The 12,837-nt window shown below is 45.5% G+C and overlaps 1 protein-coding gene across 1 annotated transcript; it reads right to left on the bottom strand.

Moving 5' to 3' along the window:
* Nucleotides 1-4,557: 4,557 nt before the first annotated feature.
* Nucleotides 4,558-9,812, bottom strand: LOC115532710 (motor neuron and pancreas homeobox protein 1). Its single transcript, XM_030342575.1, has 3 exons — nucleotides 9,180-9,812; nucleotides 7,994-8,154; nucleotides 4,558-5,940 (listed from the first exon to the last, which is right to left on the bottom strand). Exons 1-3 carry the CDS (start codon nucleotides 9,628-9,630, stop codon nucleotides 5,590-5,592), a joined length of 963 nt encoding a protein of 320 aa, XP_030198435.1. The 5' UTR covers nucleotides 9,631-9,812; the 3' UTR covers nucleotides 4,558-5,589.
* Between the last annotated feature and the right edge of the window lie 3,025 nt (nucleotides 9,813-12,837).

Consider the following 12,837-nt stretch of genomic DNA (forward strand, 5'->3'; position numbering starts at 1 on the left):
CGCAGAAGGACATCCCGGATTGCACCTTGTTGTGTTTCTGCGAGACATGGCTGGGGGAAAAGACACCTGAAGAGGCCGTAACACTGGACGGATACACGGTCTTCAGGGGGGACCAGAGCGCTAGGGAAAGCGGTAAAACCCAGGGAGTTAGAGCGGCCATTCACGTCAAACAATCCTGGTGTACGGACTGCAGGATTATTTCCAAATCCTGTTCGGAAAACGTGGAATATCTGACGGTAAGGCTAAGGCCGTTTTATTTACCCAGCTTGCTGCAATGCATAATTGTGAGTGCTGTGTACATCCCCCCCTCTGCCAAGGAGGAGGCTGCACTTAAAGAACTGCACAGCTTGATCAGTGAGCATGACAACTCATACCCTGATGCTGCTTTTATCATTCTGGGAGACTTCAACCACTGTAACCTCCGGAAATATATTCCGAAACTGTACAAGTCTGTGACTTTCCCCACCAGAGGAAACAAAACACTGGATCAATGCTATAGCAACATTAAAAATGCTTTTTTCGCTGCACCTATACCACATTCGCCAATCTGACCACCTAGCAATAATACTAATGGCTGCATACATCAAAAGGCTCAAGGCGAGACCAGTTACAATTAAAACTGTTAACACCTGGACTGACACAGTGCACAGGCGAGCCTGCAGGGCTGCCTGGAAGCCACAGACTGGAACAACTTCAGAGATGCCACAGACAACATCCATGACTACACAGAGACTGTGATCGACTACAGCTGGTGCATCTATATGTGCCCCCCAAGATCTGTGCGTGTGTTCCCTGACCAAAAACCATGGTTTAATGCGGACATAAAACAAAACAACAGGAAAAGACGGGAGGCCTTCAACTCAAATGCCCCCTGTGACTCCACAGACACTGCCTTCCAGGTTACACACGCACAGGTTCTGAGGGCTCTGAAGCATGTGAACCCCCATAAGGCTATTGGACCAGATGGCGTTCATCCAAGAGTATTGAAGGCCTGTGGCGAACAACTAGTGGGTGTGTATGCTGACATTTTCAATCTGTCCCTATCCCAGGCAGTAGTCCCCTGAGTATTTAAATCATCCATCATCATTCAGGTTCCAAAAAAGCCAAATTCATCCACGCTGAATGACTTCAGGCCGGTGACGCTAGCATCAGCCCCAATGAAGTGCCTAGAAAAGCTGGTTCTTACCCACATAAACAACACAGTATCGGACACTGTCGACCCATCCCAGTTTGCCTATCGCCCCAACCGATCAGTGGATGATGCGGTGGCCATAGCCCTACATCACACTTTGCAACACCTGGACAACAGAAGAACATATGTCAGAATGCTTTTCCTGGACTATAGCTCTGCCTTCAACACAATCCACCCGGGCAAGCTGATTGGTAAACTGACGGACCTCGGTGTCCCAACTCCCACCTGTAACTGGATCCTAGATTTCCTGATTGAAAGACCACAAGTGGTGAGAGTGGGAGTGCGGGTGTCTGCTGAGCTCATAGTAAGCACAGGTTCACCACAGGGCTGCTGCCTCAGTCCCAAACTCTTCACCCTGTACAAGCATGATTGTGCCTCCATACAAGATAACACCATTGTCATCAAATACGCTGATGATACTACCATCCTGGGCCTCATCTAGGGGGGTGACGAGTCAGGCTACAGGAGTGTGATAGAGGACATTCTCGTCTATGGAGAGGAGAATGACCTCACACTCAACGTAGCCAAAACAAGAGGTAATAGCAGACTTCAGGAGGAGTCCTAACCCCCTACATCCAAGGGCCTGAGGTAGAGAGGGCGGGCAGCCACTGATTCGTGGGACTGCACGTGTTGTCTGACCTGAGCTGGGCTCTAAACACTGCTGCCACAGTGGAAAAAGCCCAGCAGCGACTGTATTTGATCAGACTGTTCAGGAAATCGGGACTAAACCAGCGTCCTCTTACCCTGGCCTACAGTGGACTTGTAGAGAGCATTCTCACTTCAGGTATCACTGTCTTGTACGGGAATACTACACAGGCAGAGAGGAGGTCGCTCCAAAGGGTCATAAAGACTGCAGAAAGGATTATTGGGACCACAATTGCCTCCATGGAGTCTGTTTACAGTCAGCACTGCCTCTTCCTACGTGCAATATCGCTGCAACATGTGGTTATCTAGTATAGCTACCCTGCTGAATAGCTAAGTACACTGCAGTGTGCAATTTGTCCTTATCTCAGTTTTTTTATTTAATCTTTATACTTTTAATCACTATTATTGTGGTGCTCCCTGCAATGCAATGCATAATGTGTAATTTTGTCAATATTTTTTTAATATTTTTATTATTACTATTTATTGTGCTGCTCTCTCTCTCTCTCTCTCTCTCTCTCTCTCTCTCTCTCTCTCTCTCTCTCTCTCTCTCTCTCTCTCTCTCTCTCTCTCTCTCTCTCTCTTCCCAATGTGCAAGTGTTAGGGGCCTCAACTACAAACCATAGAGGGGGCCCCACCTAGTGTTAGGGGACTCAACTACAGACCGTAGAGGGAGCCCCACCTAGTGTTAGGGGACTCAACTACAGACCGTAGAGGGGACCCCACCTAGTGTTAGGGGCCTCTACTACAGACCGGAGAGGGGGCCCCACCTAGTGTTAGGGGCCTCTACTACAGACCGGAGAGGGGGCCCCACCTAGTGTTAGGGGCCTCTACTACAGACCGTAGTGGGGGCCCCACCTAGAGTTAGGAGCATCAACTACAGACCCCAAAAAGGGTGGGTCGGACTTTAGAAACCAACACTAAAATATATTTCACATAAAACATATAGAAGTAAATTTTAATTTATGTTGTAATAGATTAATTGATTTCTCAATATATACAAGTTGTTGTATTGTATACATGCAAGAGTTGTGATTGAGAAGATGACTAAATCCAGTGCTCCCCAACTGTTGAAGCACGACAACAACGTGGTGCTGCCGTGGTTTTCACCCACCGGGGGAATCGAATGGCCACCTCGAGCTTCTGGAACGCAGCATCATGGATGAGCTCGACCAGAAGGACCACGCCCTAGACAGCCTGGTCATCAGGAATAACACTTTCAAGATGCTGGGGGCCCGGGAATTTGTTCACAGTCAAGACGTAAGTATGGATTTCTAATCAACTTAAAACAAGTGGCACAAAAATGCAAGCAATCTTTTGGAACTTCGACTTCAAAACTTTCTGTTTGTGTTTCAACCAGATGATCCACGAGACATCATGTCCTGACAGATGGCAGACTTTGGCTGTGCTCGATTGTTGGGCAGTGCTTCCCCGCCGCGGACTAACTGTGAAGGCACGCTGTGGTATATGGCTCCAGAGGTCCTCATCAGGGACCCCCTCATCAGGGACCCAATAGACTGATGGCTATGGCTAACCCTTTACGCTGGTTATACTAAATAGCTTAATTTGCAACCACAAGTCTCCTGAACAGCTCCCCCTATACGTGTCCAGCCTCCTGAATGGCTTTGGCCTCCTGAACGGCTCCTCCTATGCGGTCGGCCTCCTGAATGATTCCTCCTACCTATAGTCGGCCTCCTGAACGGCTCCTTCCAGGTCGTCGACCTCCTGAATGGCTCCTCCCAGGTCGTAGGCCACCTGAATGGGTTCCTCCCAGGTCGTCGGCCACCTGAACGGCTCCTCCCAGGCCGTCGACCTCCTGAACGGCTCCTCCTACGTTGCCGGTCGTCTGTCTCCTCCTGCATCACTGGCCTCCTAAGCACTTTCGCCGGTCTCCTGCTCCTTCCTGGTCCAGTGTCCAGTATCAGGGCCGTCCCCCTGGGATCTCCTGCTCCTTCCCGGTCCAGTTTCCAGTATCCAGGCCGTCCCCCTGGGAGCTCCTGCTCCTACCCGGTCCAGTGCCCGGGTCATCCACCTGAGCCTCCCGACTGGTCCATCCAGCTTTCAGGCCACATGCCCTTAAATCTCTCCTCCAGACCCCCTCCAACCACCCTGATGGACCTGGTTGGTCATCTGGGGAATCTGTCCCTTAAGGGGGGGTACTCTCATTTTCTGTGGTGTTCATTATCACCTTGTCCACCAGATGTCCCGAGACCTTGTCCCTAACCTTACATCTCAAGCCTGCTATGACCTCATTCCCCTCACCTGTGTCCTTGTCCATCTTCCTCACTGCAACTCACGCCCCCATTGATCTCTTCCCATGTATATGAGTTCTCCTCCTTTGTTCCCTTGTTGGTTCTTTGTACCTTATTGGTCGTGATTCCCCAACTGTGGAGGTTTTTTTCTGCCTGTTCATGGAACAGACATTTGATATAGTATAGACCTTTTTGTTTCATCCTGAGTCATCTGAGTCTGGATCCATCCCTCTTTGTTCCTAATGCCCTGCCAGAACCCTGACACTACCAGGCAAAGAACTGAATGTGAAACCAGGCTACACTCTCGCTTTAAAGAGTAAAGGTGATCTTTCACAGGCTTATTGTCAAGATCTACCCATGATATAGTAATCAGTAATATATCCTTAATGACAATGCAACTCGCATCCTAAATTCTACTTAAATATGCATTGCCAGTTCCTCTTATGATTTAAAGAAACTTTTGTTGATTTCTACATTTATTTTCATCAATTTAATTTTCATCAAAATCAAAGAACTGCTGATGCTTTTAGAGTAAAATATATTAGGCTCTAGATTTTCGTAAATTAAATAACAATCATATAATATTAAGATGAGGTACAAAACATGGGGATACACTAGGTTACACATTAACTGCAGTAATTCACAGGAAATTGTTTTCAAAATAGGAATTTTAAAGTATAATGGCTCAGACTGACTACTGGCTACTGGCAAAAGATTTACATTAAGATATATATGGTATTAAATGAACATTTACAACATCACACTTTTTTTTTAAGTCACATACATTGCAGATTTGGGTTAATCTTTCTTGCGTGTATTAGATATACATTTTTAACTTAAAAGGGTTAGCCCTAACCCGTTAACTTCAAAAAGAAATGAAAGGGATGGTATATTTTAATTTTGTTTACATTTTAAGTATTTGTAACTGACCATTAAAAAACTGTAACAGTACACTACTTACAATATCATCCCAGTATCCTATCCTCCATACACAAGAGCCATATCTGCTTTTATTTCATTAAACACGCAAGATCCAGGCAGGCCTACATGGTCCTTCGCTACATTTGGAGGCCATTTCCTACCCAAATCCTTTCATTCATACATTGCATTGTTTCAAGCAAGAGTGACCGATGGCTCAGGGTACGGGTAATGGTAATACGCCTTTTATAAAATATCTGTCACTTCTCCTCAATTATTCTCCTTCCAAACGCAGGCTCCTGAACGTCAGATGCCCATTGCTCTTTAGCCTGGTTTACCTGGGATATAAAAATAAAACCGAGGCTCCAGGAATTAAGAACCGGTCTGGCCCAATGTCTATCAAAGCCAGGGTGGAAATAAGGGATCATAAATAGGTCCAACAAGGCATCTGATCCGTTGGTAATGAATCAATGAGTTACTTGTGATCATCTGAAGAAGAATGAAAGGACCTTCAAATAAAACTGCCAATCCTTCACTCGATAGACAAAGCCTATTCTTCATCCCGGACCCCTCCTCTTCCTCTTCTCATCGTACCTCCCTCCCTCCCCCACTGTTCTTCCGGAGGCCAGCGGCCCCCGAAGTGCTCGGCCCGCGGTTCATCAATTCGATCTCTTCTTCGTCACTCTCATTATCATCCTCATCATCCTCATCTTCGTAGTCGTCCTGCTCCCTCTCCAGCTCTTCCTCGTCTTCCAGGCCGGAGCTGTGGCTTCTGTCCCGCGGCCGGGCCTGGTTCTGCCCGCCCCCGGGGCTCCCAGTCCCGGGCCTTGCCTGGTCCCGCCCGGCCCCGGGGCTCCCCGTCCCAGGGACGTTCTGCTCCTTGGCTTTGCGGCTCCTCTTCCACTTCATTCGACGGTTCTGGAACCAGATCTTCACCTGCGACGACAACAACGGACATATCAAAATACACATTCGCCTACATTGTATTCAAGGGGTTAACAAAGACGTCGATACGGCGACATTTGAACCAGGAACCGTTTCAACATCGTTTTAAAATATTTATTGAAATTTTATTTTTTCATATTTTTGAATGAATATGTTCCAGTTCTTGTGAAGCTGAACAGCGGAAGGTCGAAAGTCTATATCTATGGGGGGGGGGGGGGGGGGGGGGGGGGGGGGTGCTTCAATTGGTCCAGATTTATAGCCTTCACTTGTTCCAGATTTAATCAATAAATAAAAACTCCAAACTGCACTGCGTGTCCCTTATTCACATCTATGAAAATAGAATTAAGCCTTTATGTTGAATCTAAATCCCAAATCTAAATCATCATTTTATGTCTAAATGTAGAACTAATATCGAAATCCTAAATCAAATTGCTAAATCTGAAATCTGGAAATTAGCAGATATGCTAATTTCCACACATATCATTAGCAGTGTGAGAATAGGTGTCTGTCTGTCTGTAGGTCGGACCTGCAGAGCTGCTGTGACCGAACCTTGTATATTTTGGTCTAAATCGATAGATGTAAAATAGCTGAACCAATCCGGTTCGTTCTTTGAATATTCCGATTTAAAACAAAATCAGAAAAACCAAATAACAGAGTCGTTTTTTGGTTTTTCTGATTTGGTTTTGAAACGGAAAAAGGGCAAAAGGAATAAACAAATAAACGGCATTTTTTTCTGTTTTTTAAATCAAAACGGGAATAGGCCTACTGAATAATCCAGTTGCTTGTTTTGTTTGTGTGATATTTAGATAAAACCACAATGAATGCCGGGAAAAGGGCACGTGGTTTTAAAAAAATACATATAAAGACGTTTTAAACTTTCCATTGAGTCTCGCATTCTACAATGGCCAGCTTTATTGTTTTCCATGGGAGCCGGCGACTTGTCTGCGAGTGGACGATATGACCGTGGAGAAGACCGCCATGATATTCCAGGTGGCTGTTTACTAAGAAACCTAGCTGGTCTTAAAACATTAAAATACATCTAAATGACAAGTGGCCTACATATTGTACAATAGGCTACATAGGAGAAGAAAACAACTAGATTTCTTCTTCGAAGGTTGTGCTCCACACAGAACCTCCTCACCGTCATAACGGAGCACTTCGGTGCACCAGATTGCTTTAGAGCGGTACTGATCTCGTCGTGTGTCTTTCCTGTGTCAAATAGTTCACGAATAAAATCCCCATATGGTTCAAGTGCGGCCATAACTAAGGCTCAATATAATCGGACAGTCTATTGCTGGTTTAGGTGGTAGGCTCTTTTTTCTTCGCTCGCTGCGTTCTGCCTTCTGGTGTAGCCAAATGTAGGCCTATCTATTTTTGTTTTTCTGTTTCGGGTTTAAAAAACCCGAAACAGGTTTATTCCTTTTGCCCTTTTTCCGTTTCCAAACCAAATCAGAAAAACCAACAAACGACTCTGTTATTTGGTTTTTCTGATTTTGTTTTAAATCGGAATATTCAAAGAACGAACCATACACGGATTCTGAACGGATATCGGGCGCATTCCTTGCCGCATGCACATGATGCCACACCCGAAATATGACGGTTTAGGAGTCAGAACCAATTGGTATATAGCCTATGTATGAAAATTAACATATCTGTTGGATGGATTTAGGTTTTAGATTTAGGATCTCGATTTAGTATAGCCTATATATTTCGATTTATATAATTTGGCCTCAGATTAAGAATTTCGATTTAGGATGTAGGCCTATGCATAAATTACATTTTAATATAGATGCAGATTAAGATTCAGGATTTATATTTATATTTAACATTTAACATATAATTCAAAATTTCTATATGGCAAAAAGGGACTTGGAAATTGCGTTGCACTTCGGAGGGTTGCTTATTTACTGAATCCAGGAACAATGAACATAGCTCGAGGCGAGCCGAATGTGGAACAAGTGATGGACGTTCTTCAGCAGTTGAAGTATACAAACGGCCCCCAAACACACCAGCCCTCTCAGTGCTGGTCTTAGATGTAGCCTACCTGGGTCTCCGTGAGCATCAGCGAGGTGGCCACTTCGAACCTCTTAGGCCGGGACAGGTACTTGTTGAGCTTGAATTGGTTCTCCAGCTCCAGCAGCTGCTGGCTGCTGAAGGCGGTGCGGGGCCTTCGACACTTCCCCAGGAGCCCCGCTTGCGAGGACGCTGCAAACACACGCACATGCACACACACGCACATGCACACACACGCGCCAACAAACACACACACACACACACACACACACACACACACACACACACACACACACACACACACACACACACACACACACACACACACACACACACACACACACACACACACATTTTTACTGGAGAACGATCCCTGGTTGTTTATTTGAATTTGAGAACTTGATTCAACAAAATCTTCGGCCTATTTATTTTTGGATTTTCTCGTTTTAAATGCATTCACTTCTTAGAGTCTGTTTGAAATAGATCAATCCCTTTCGTTGTTCGTGTGATGAAGTCAGGGTTATGGTGGCCCTGAGTGGGTGACGTGAGGACACCGGGAGGTGATACGGTTATATGGGGAGTCATAAAGCTTCATAGAGGTGCATTACCTTAATGAAAACGCTATGAATGTCATCTATGAATTTCCTTAATTAAATCATATGCCTCTCTTTCAGTGGTTAACTTAACCAATAATTATCAATACCTAGATTCTACAAACAGAGGCCTTGGAATAGACTCTCAGCTATGGGCCCCTCAGGTACCATTCTAAGTCCTACAGGATCACCTGCTGATGTCCTTACATTGTTGAAATCCGGTCTTCCTTAACCACTCCAAATGAAGCTCAAATACAACAATGGAGTAAGATTCGATTGATTAAGCAGTCATTCTTTGGCATAAACACAAAAAGCGATAGATATTTTAAAAGAAATCAAAATTAAAACAAACTCAATTTCTGCACAATAAAATACCTCCATCATCTGATGTCATTATCATCTATTATTGTTGTAATAATACAACAATTAATGCATATTTCTACACTTATTGAGTAGGGCTATTATCATTATTATTAGGCCTACTATATTTATCATATTATTTAGCCAATATTGTTATTGTTATTACAGGTGTATACATCAGCCTCTGAGGATTATGGCCAGATAGGAAACAATGAATAAGAAAGGCTATGAATACATAATTACATTATGCAATTATGTAATTACCTGCATAATCTCCAAATCTGGGTAACATCCCAGTTCTGATCCACGACTCCAGCTGGGGTGACCCGGTCAGACCCGACCCTTTAAACTGCTCCGGGCAAGGCTGGACCAGATGGGGGAAGCCCGGGTATAAGAAGGCGGGGTGCTGGCCCCCCAGGGCGGCCAGGTGGTACATGGAGCCCGGGTACAATCCGGGATGAACCGACGGGGACATCGTTGGAAACCCCGACTGGGAGTAGCTGAGGAGCGGGCATTTAGAGAGCAGATTCGCGGTGATGTGAGCGTGGTGATTCGGAGTCCGCCGAGGGGAGGGGGTCTCGGAGCCGGGGCAGGACCCCGGGCTGTCCCCGGGACTCTGGCCGTACGACCCCGAGGACACTTCGTCCCGGTCCGGCGGGGGGGCCAGGAGCGCGTCGATGCCAAAGTTTTGTGATTTTCCAATGCTCGTCTTCATTTCTCTGCTACTTTAAAAGTCTCCAAATTAAATGATGATTATCCCACTATAAACCTCAGTGTGCAGCATTTCATGTCATATTGAATGGAATGAAAAGCATCAAGCTCAACGACCAATGCTGCTGTCCTTCTATCTGTGTCGCCTCTCCTCCCTACTGGCCGTCATGTCTCCAGCTCTGCGCTAAAACCGTCCACGCTTTCACTCGGGAGAGGGCCACCCTACACCCCCCCCCCCCCCCCCCCCTCGCTGATTGGTCAACCGCAAGTTCAGGGTTGTCAGTCATCATTCTTCCCAAGAGATTACACCCAAACGATCATCCTCAATGGCTTTCACGCTTGTAAAACCAATCAAGTCACCTTCACACGTCCAGAGGTAGCAGTAGTCACAGTAATGAAAAAGCTGTAATTAAGTAAGGTTTAATGTTGCCTTATCCAGAAACATTGGTTTATAATTTGATGAGCCCGTCAGCCAATCCGTTTCCTGCACCTCAGCCTCAAGATAAGAATCTAAGAACTAGATCCTCTCTCTCTCTCTCTCTCTCTCTCTCTCTCTCTCTCTCTCTCTCTCTCTCTCTCTCTCTCTCTCTCTCTCTCTCTCTCTGCCTATTTCTCAAATCTCCTGTTTCCCACTTTCAGACACACACAAACACACACACACACACACACACACACACACACACACACACACACACACACACACACACACACACACACACACACACACACACACACACACACACGCACACACACACGCACACACACACGCACACACACGTTGAGAACACAGCAGTGTTAATTAACATCCCCTTAAAGACAAGATAAGGTAAATCAGTAGTATACACCAGACTGACTCTTTTATGGTGGATCGTTCGGACTGGAATAATAATAATAATAATACATTTAATTTAGAGGCGCCTTTCAAGAGACCCAAGGTCTTGAAACTGTCTTATGAAACTGTCTTATCTCTGCGGACTGCATGATTACCGCTCATCGACACATTACAGAGCAAACAAGGAGGCAGTAAACACAATATCAAATATCTCCCCAACAGGGAGTCCAATCGAATGAGTCTTCATGGTTTGCTGATGACCCACTGGGTCACTGGTATAACCAACTGCTGGGTTGCTGCTATAGAAAACGATCCCCCCCAACTCCTCACCCACATCCCATAGTTGATGAATTCTATGTTTCTGTTGTGTATCTTCAATGACTTCCACTTAGACTTTAAACTCAAGCAAACTAAACTAACTAAACCATGCCAATAAAAAAGTCCTTCATAACATTTAGAAATATACAAAGGTGGGAAAAAGTTCCCAGATGTTGTAGTATTCGATATAAAGCGCTGGTCAAGTGGAACTTCCTGGTAGGGCACTGATAAGAGACAGCCTGGGAAAAAAAAAACGGTTCTTACTTCAAAGACAAACAGGACAACACCTGTTGAATGACCCTGCATATAAAATGATCTGTGTGTGTGTGTGTGTGTGTGTGTGTGTGTGTGTGTGTGTGTGTGTGTGTGTGTGTGTGTGTGTGTGTGTGTGTGTGTGTGTGTGTGTGTGTGTGTGTGTGTGTGTGTGTGTGTGTGTGTGTGTGCTTCCATCTGCTCTCGCCCTGTGCACATTGCGGCTTCTTTAAATAAAATACAAGCTATTCTGGAAGGATTTTGAATGTTCATAGGGTCATGTCATAATCAAAGAATTTGCCTCTGCTTAAAGGTGAAGTGTGTCTGATTAATGACGTCTAGGGGTGAGGTTACAGAATGCAATCAGCTGACCCCTCCCCTTCAAATGACATAGGGGGAGCTACAGTTGCTTTACCGGCCTGTCAGGGTTCAGCAGCTAGCTCCAAAAGGATGTAGAGTCTGTTCTGCTAGTTGCCTCTCAATACTACTGCTCGGGTGGGGAGCTGAGGAGCTAGGTCATGGTTTCTCAACGGGGGCGCTGGGAACGTGATTCCATTTTTGGGGGGGATTTTAAACTTTCATTGTTTTTATTTTTTTGGGGTGAAAAAATAGGCTACCTGAAATAAATAGCCGATTTTCATTTATTGGTTTCTAACCCCTCTACCGTCTCAGCTACTTTTTACTGTCTATGCGCAGAGGAACAGTGATAATACAGCTTGGTTCGGCCCTGCACACGCCCGGACTCCCGTTACATCAGCTATCGTCATGATCTCTATGGTAACGCTGATAAACATAACCCAAGTTCGCGGGTTAACAGTTCAATAACGAACACAACACAATCAAACATGGCCGATAGCAAGAAAAAAAAATCAAATTTTGTTTCATAGCCCGTTTTCCTCCTTCCTCTTGCTGTTGTTGAGTTCCAGCTGCTCTGAGCAAAGTCTCCACGAAAAGACCGTTGCATTTCAAATACAAAATATATAGGCCTAATTAGGCCTCTGCGCGCAATCTGTTTTCGCGGTGTCCGTGTTGCCCGGGCCGCGGTGCCCGTGGTTCCCTGGCCATTCGTTCATTCGTTCACGGGGCACGGCGGGAGTCGCGGGAGTGGTCACGGTGCCCCAGGTCACGGTGCCCGGGCCGCAGGGTGCCGCGGCGGCTGGGATTCGCGGGAGTGCCCGCACCGCGGTCACGATGAATGAATGTTCAATCCAACCATTTCTTCCTCCACTCTTCTTTCCTGGCCAATATATCGTTTCTTCTTTGCCAAATATATCGCCATATATTTTATTGGGGAGGGGGGGGGGGGGCGCCAGAGGATCAGGGTAAGGTCAGGGGGGCGTTTGCTCAAAAAAGGTTGAGAACCACTGAGCTAGGTGGATGCTCCGGCGCATGTGAGCCTTATGTCACCGTCGGTGCTGGGGGAGCAGCAGACGCATAGAGGGGCAGGATGCAAATGCAGACTGGGCTCCAAGAAACGTAGCAAAAGGGCTTTAATAAAGAAACTCAAATACTCTGTTCCATTGACAGGCGGAAAAAAATAGAATTTGGGAAACAAAAGTAACATGACAAAAACAAGCACCGCCATCCTATCTGAATGCTAAGATTCTTTCTGTGTGACCAGTTAGTCTCAATCATTTAAAACAACATTGAGACCACTTGAATCATTATATAAAAACGCTCTTAAAATTCTTCAATATTCTTCAATATCGTCAATATCACCACTGCAAAATCCTGGATAAACATAATGTTCTTAATTTTGAAATCGCATTGTGTATGCTAACGTTCCCTTAATTTTTAAAATCACACACA

Source organism: Gadus morhua, chromosome 20, assembly GCF_902167405.1.
Source record: "Gadus morhua chromosome 20, gadMor3.0, whole genome shotgun sequence".
Lineage (NCBI taxonomy): Eukaryota > Metazoa > Chordata > Actinopteri > Gadiformes > Gadidae > Gadus > Gadus morhua.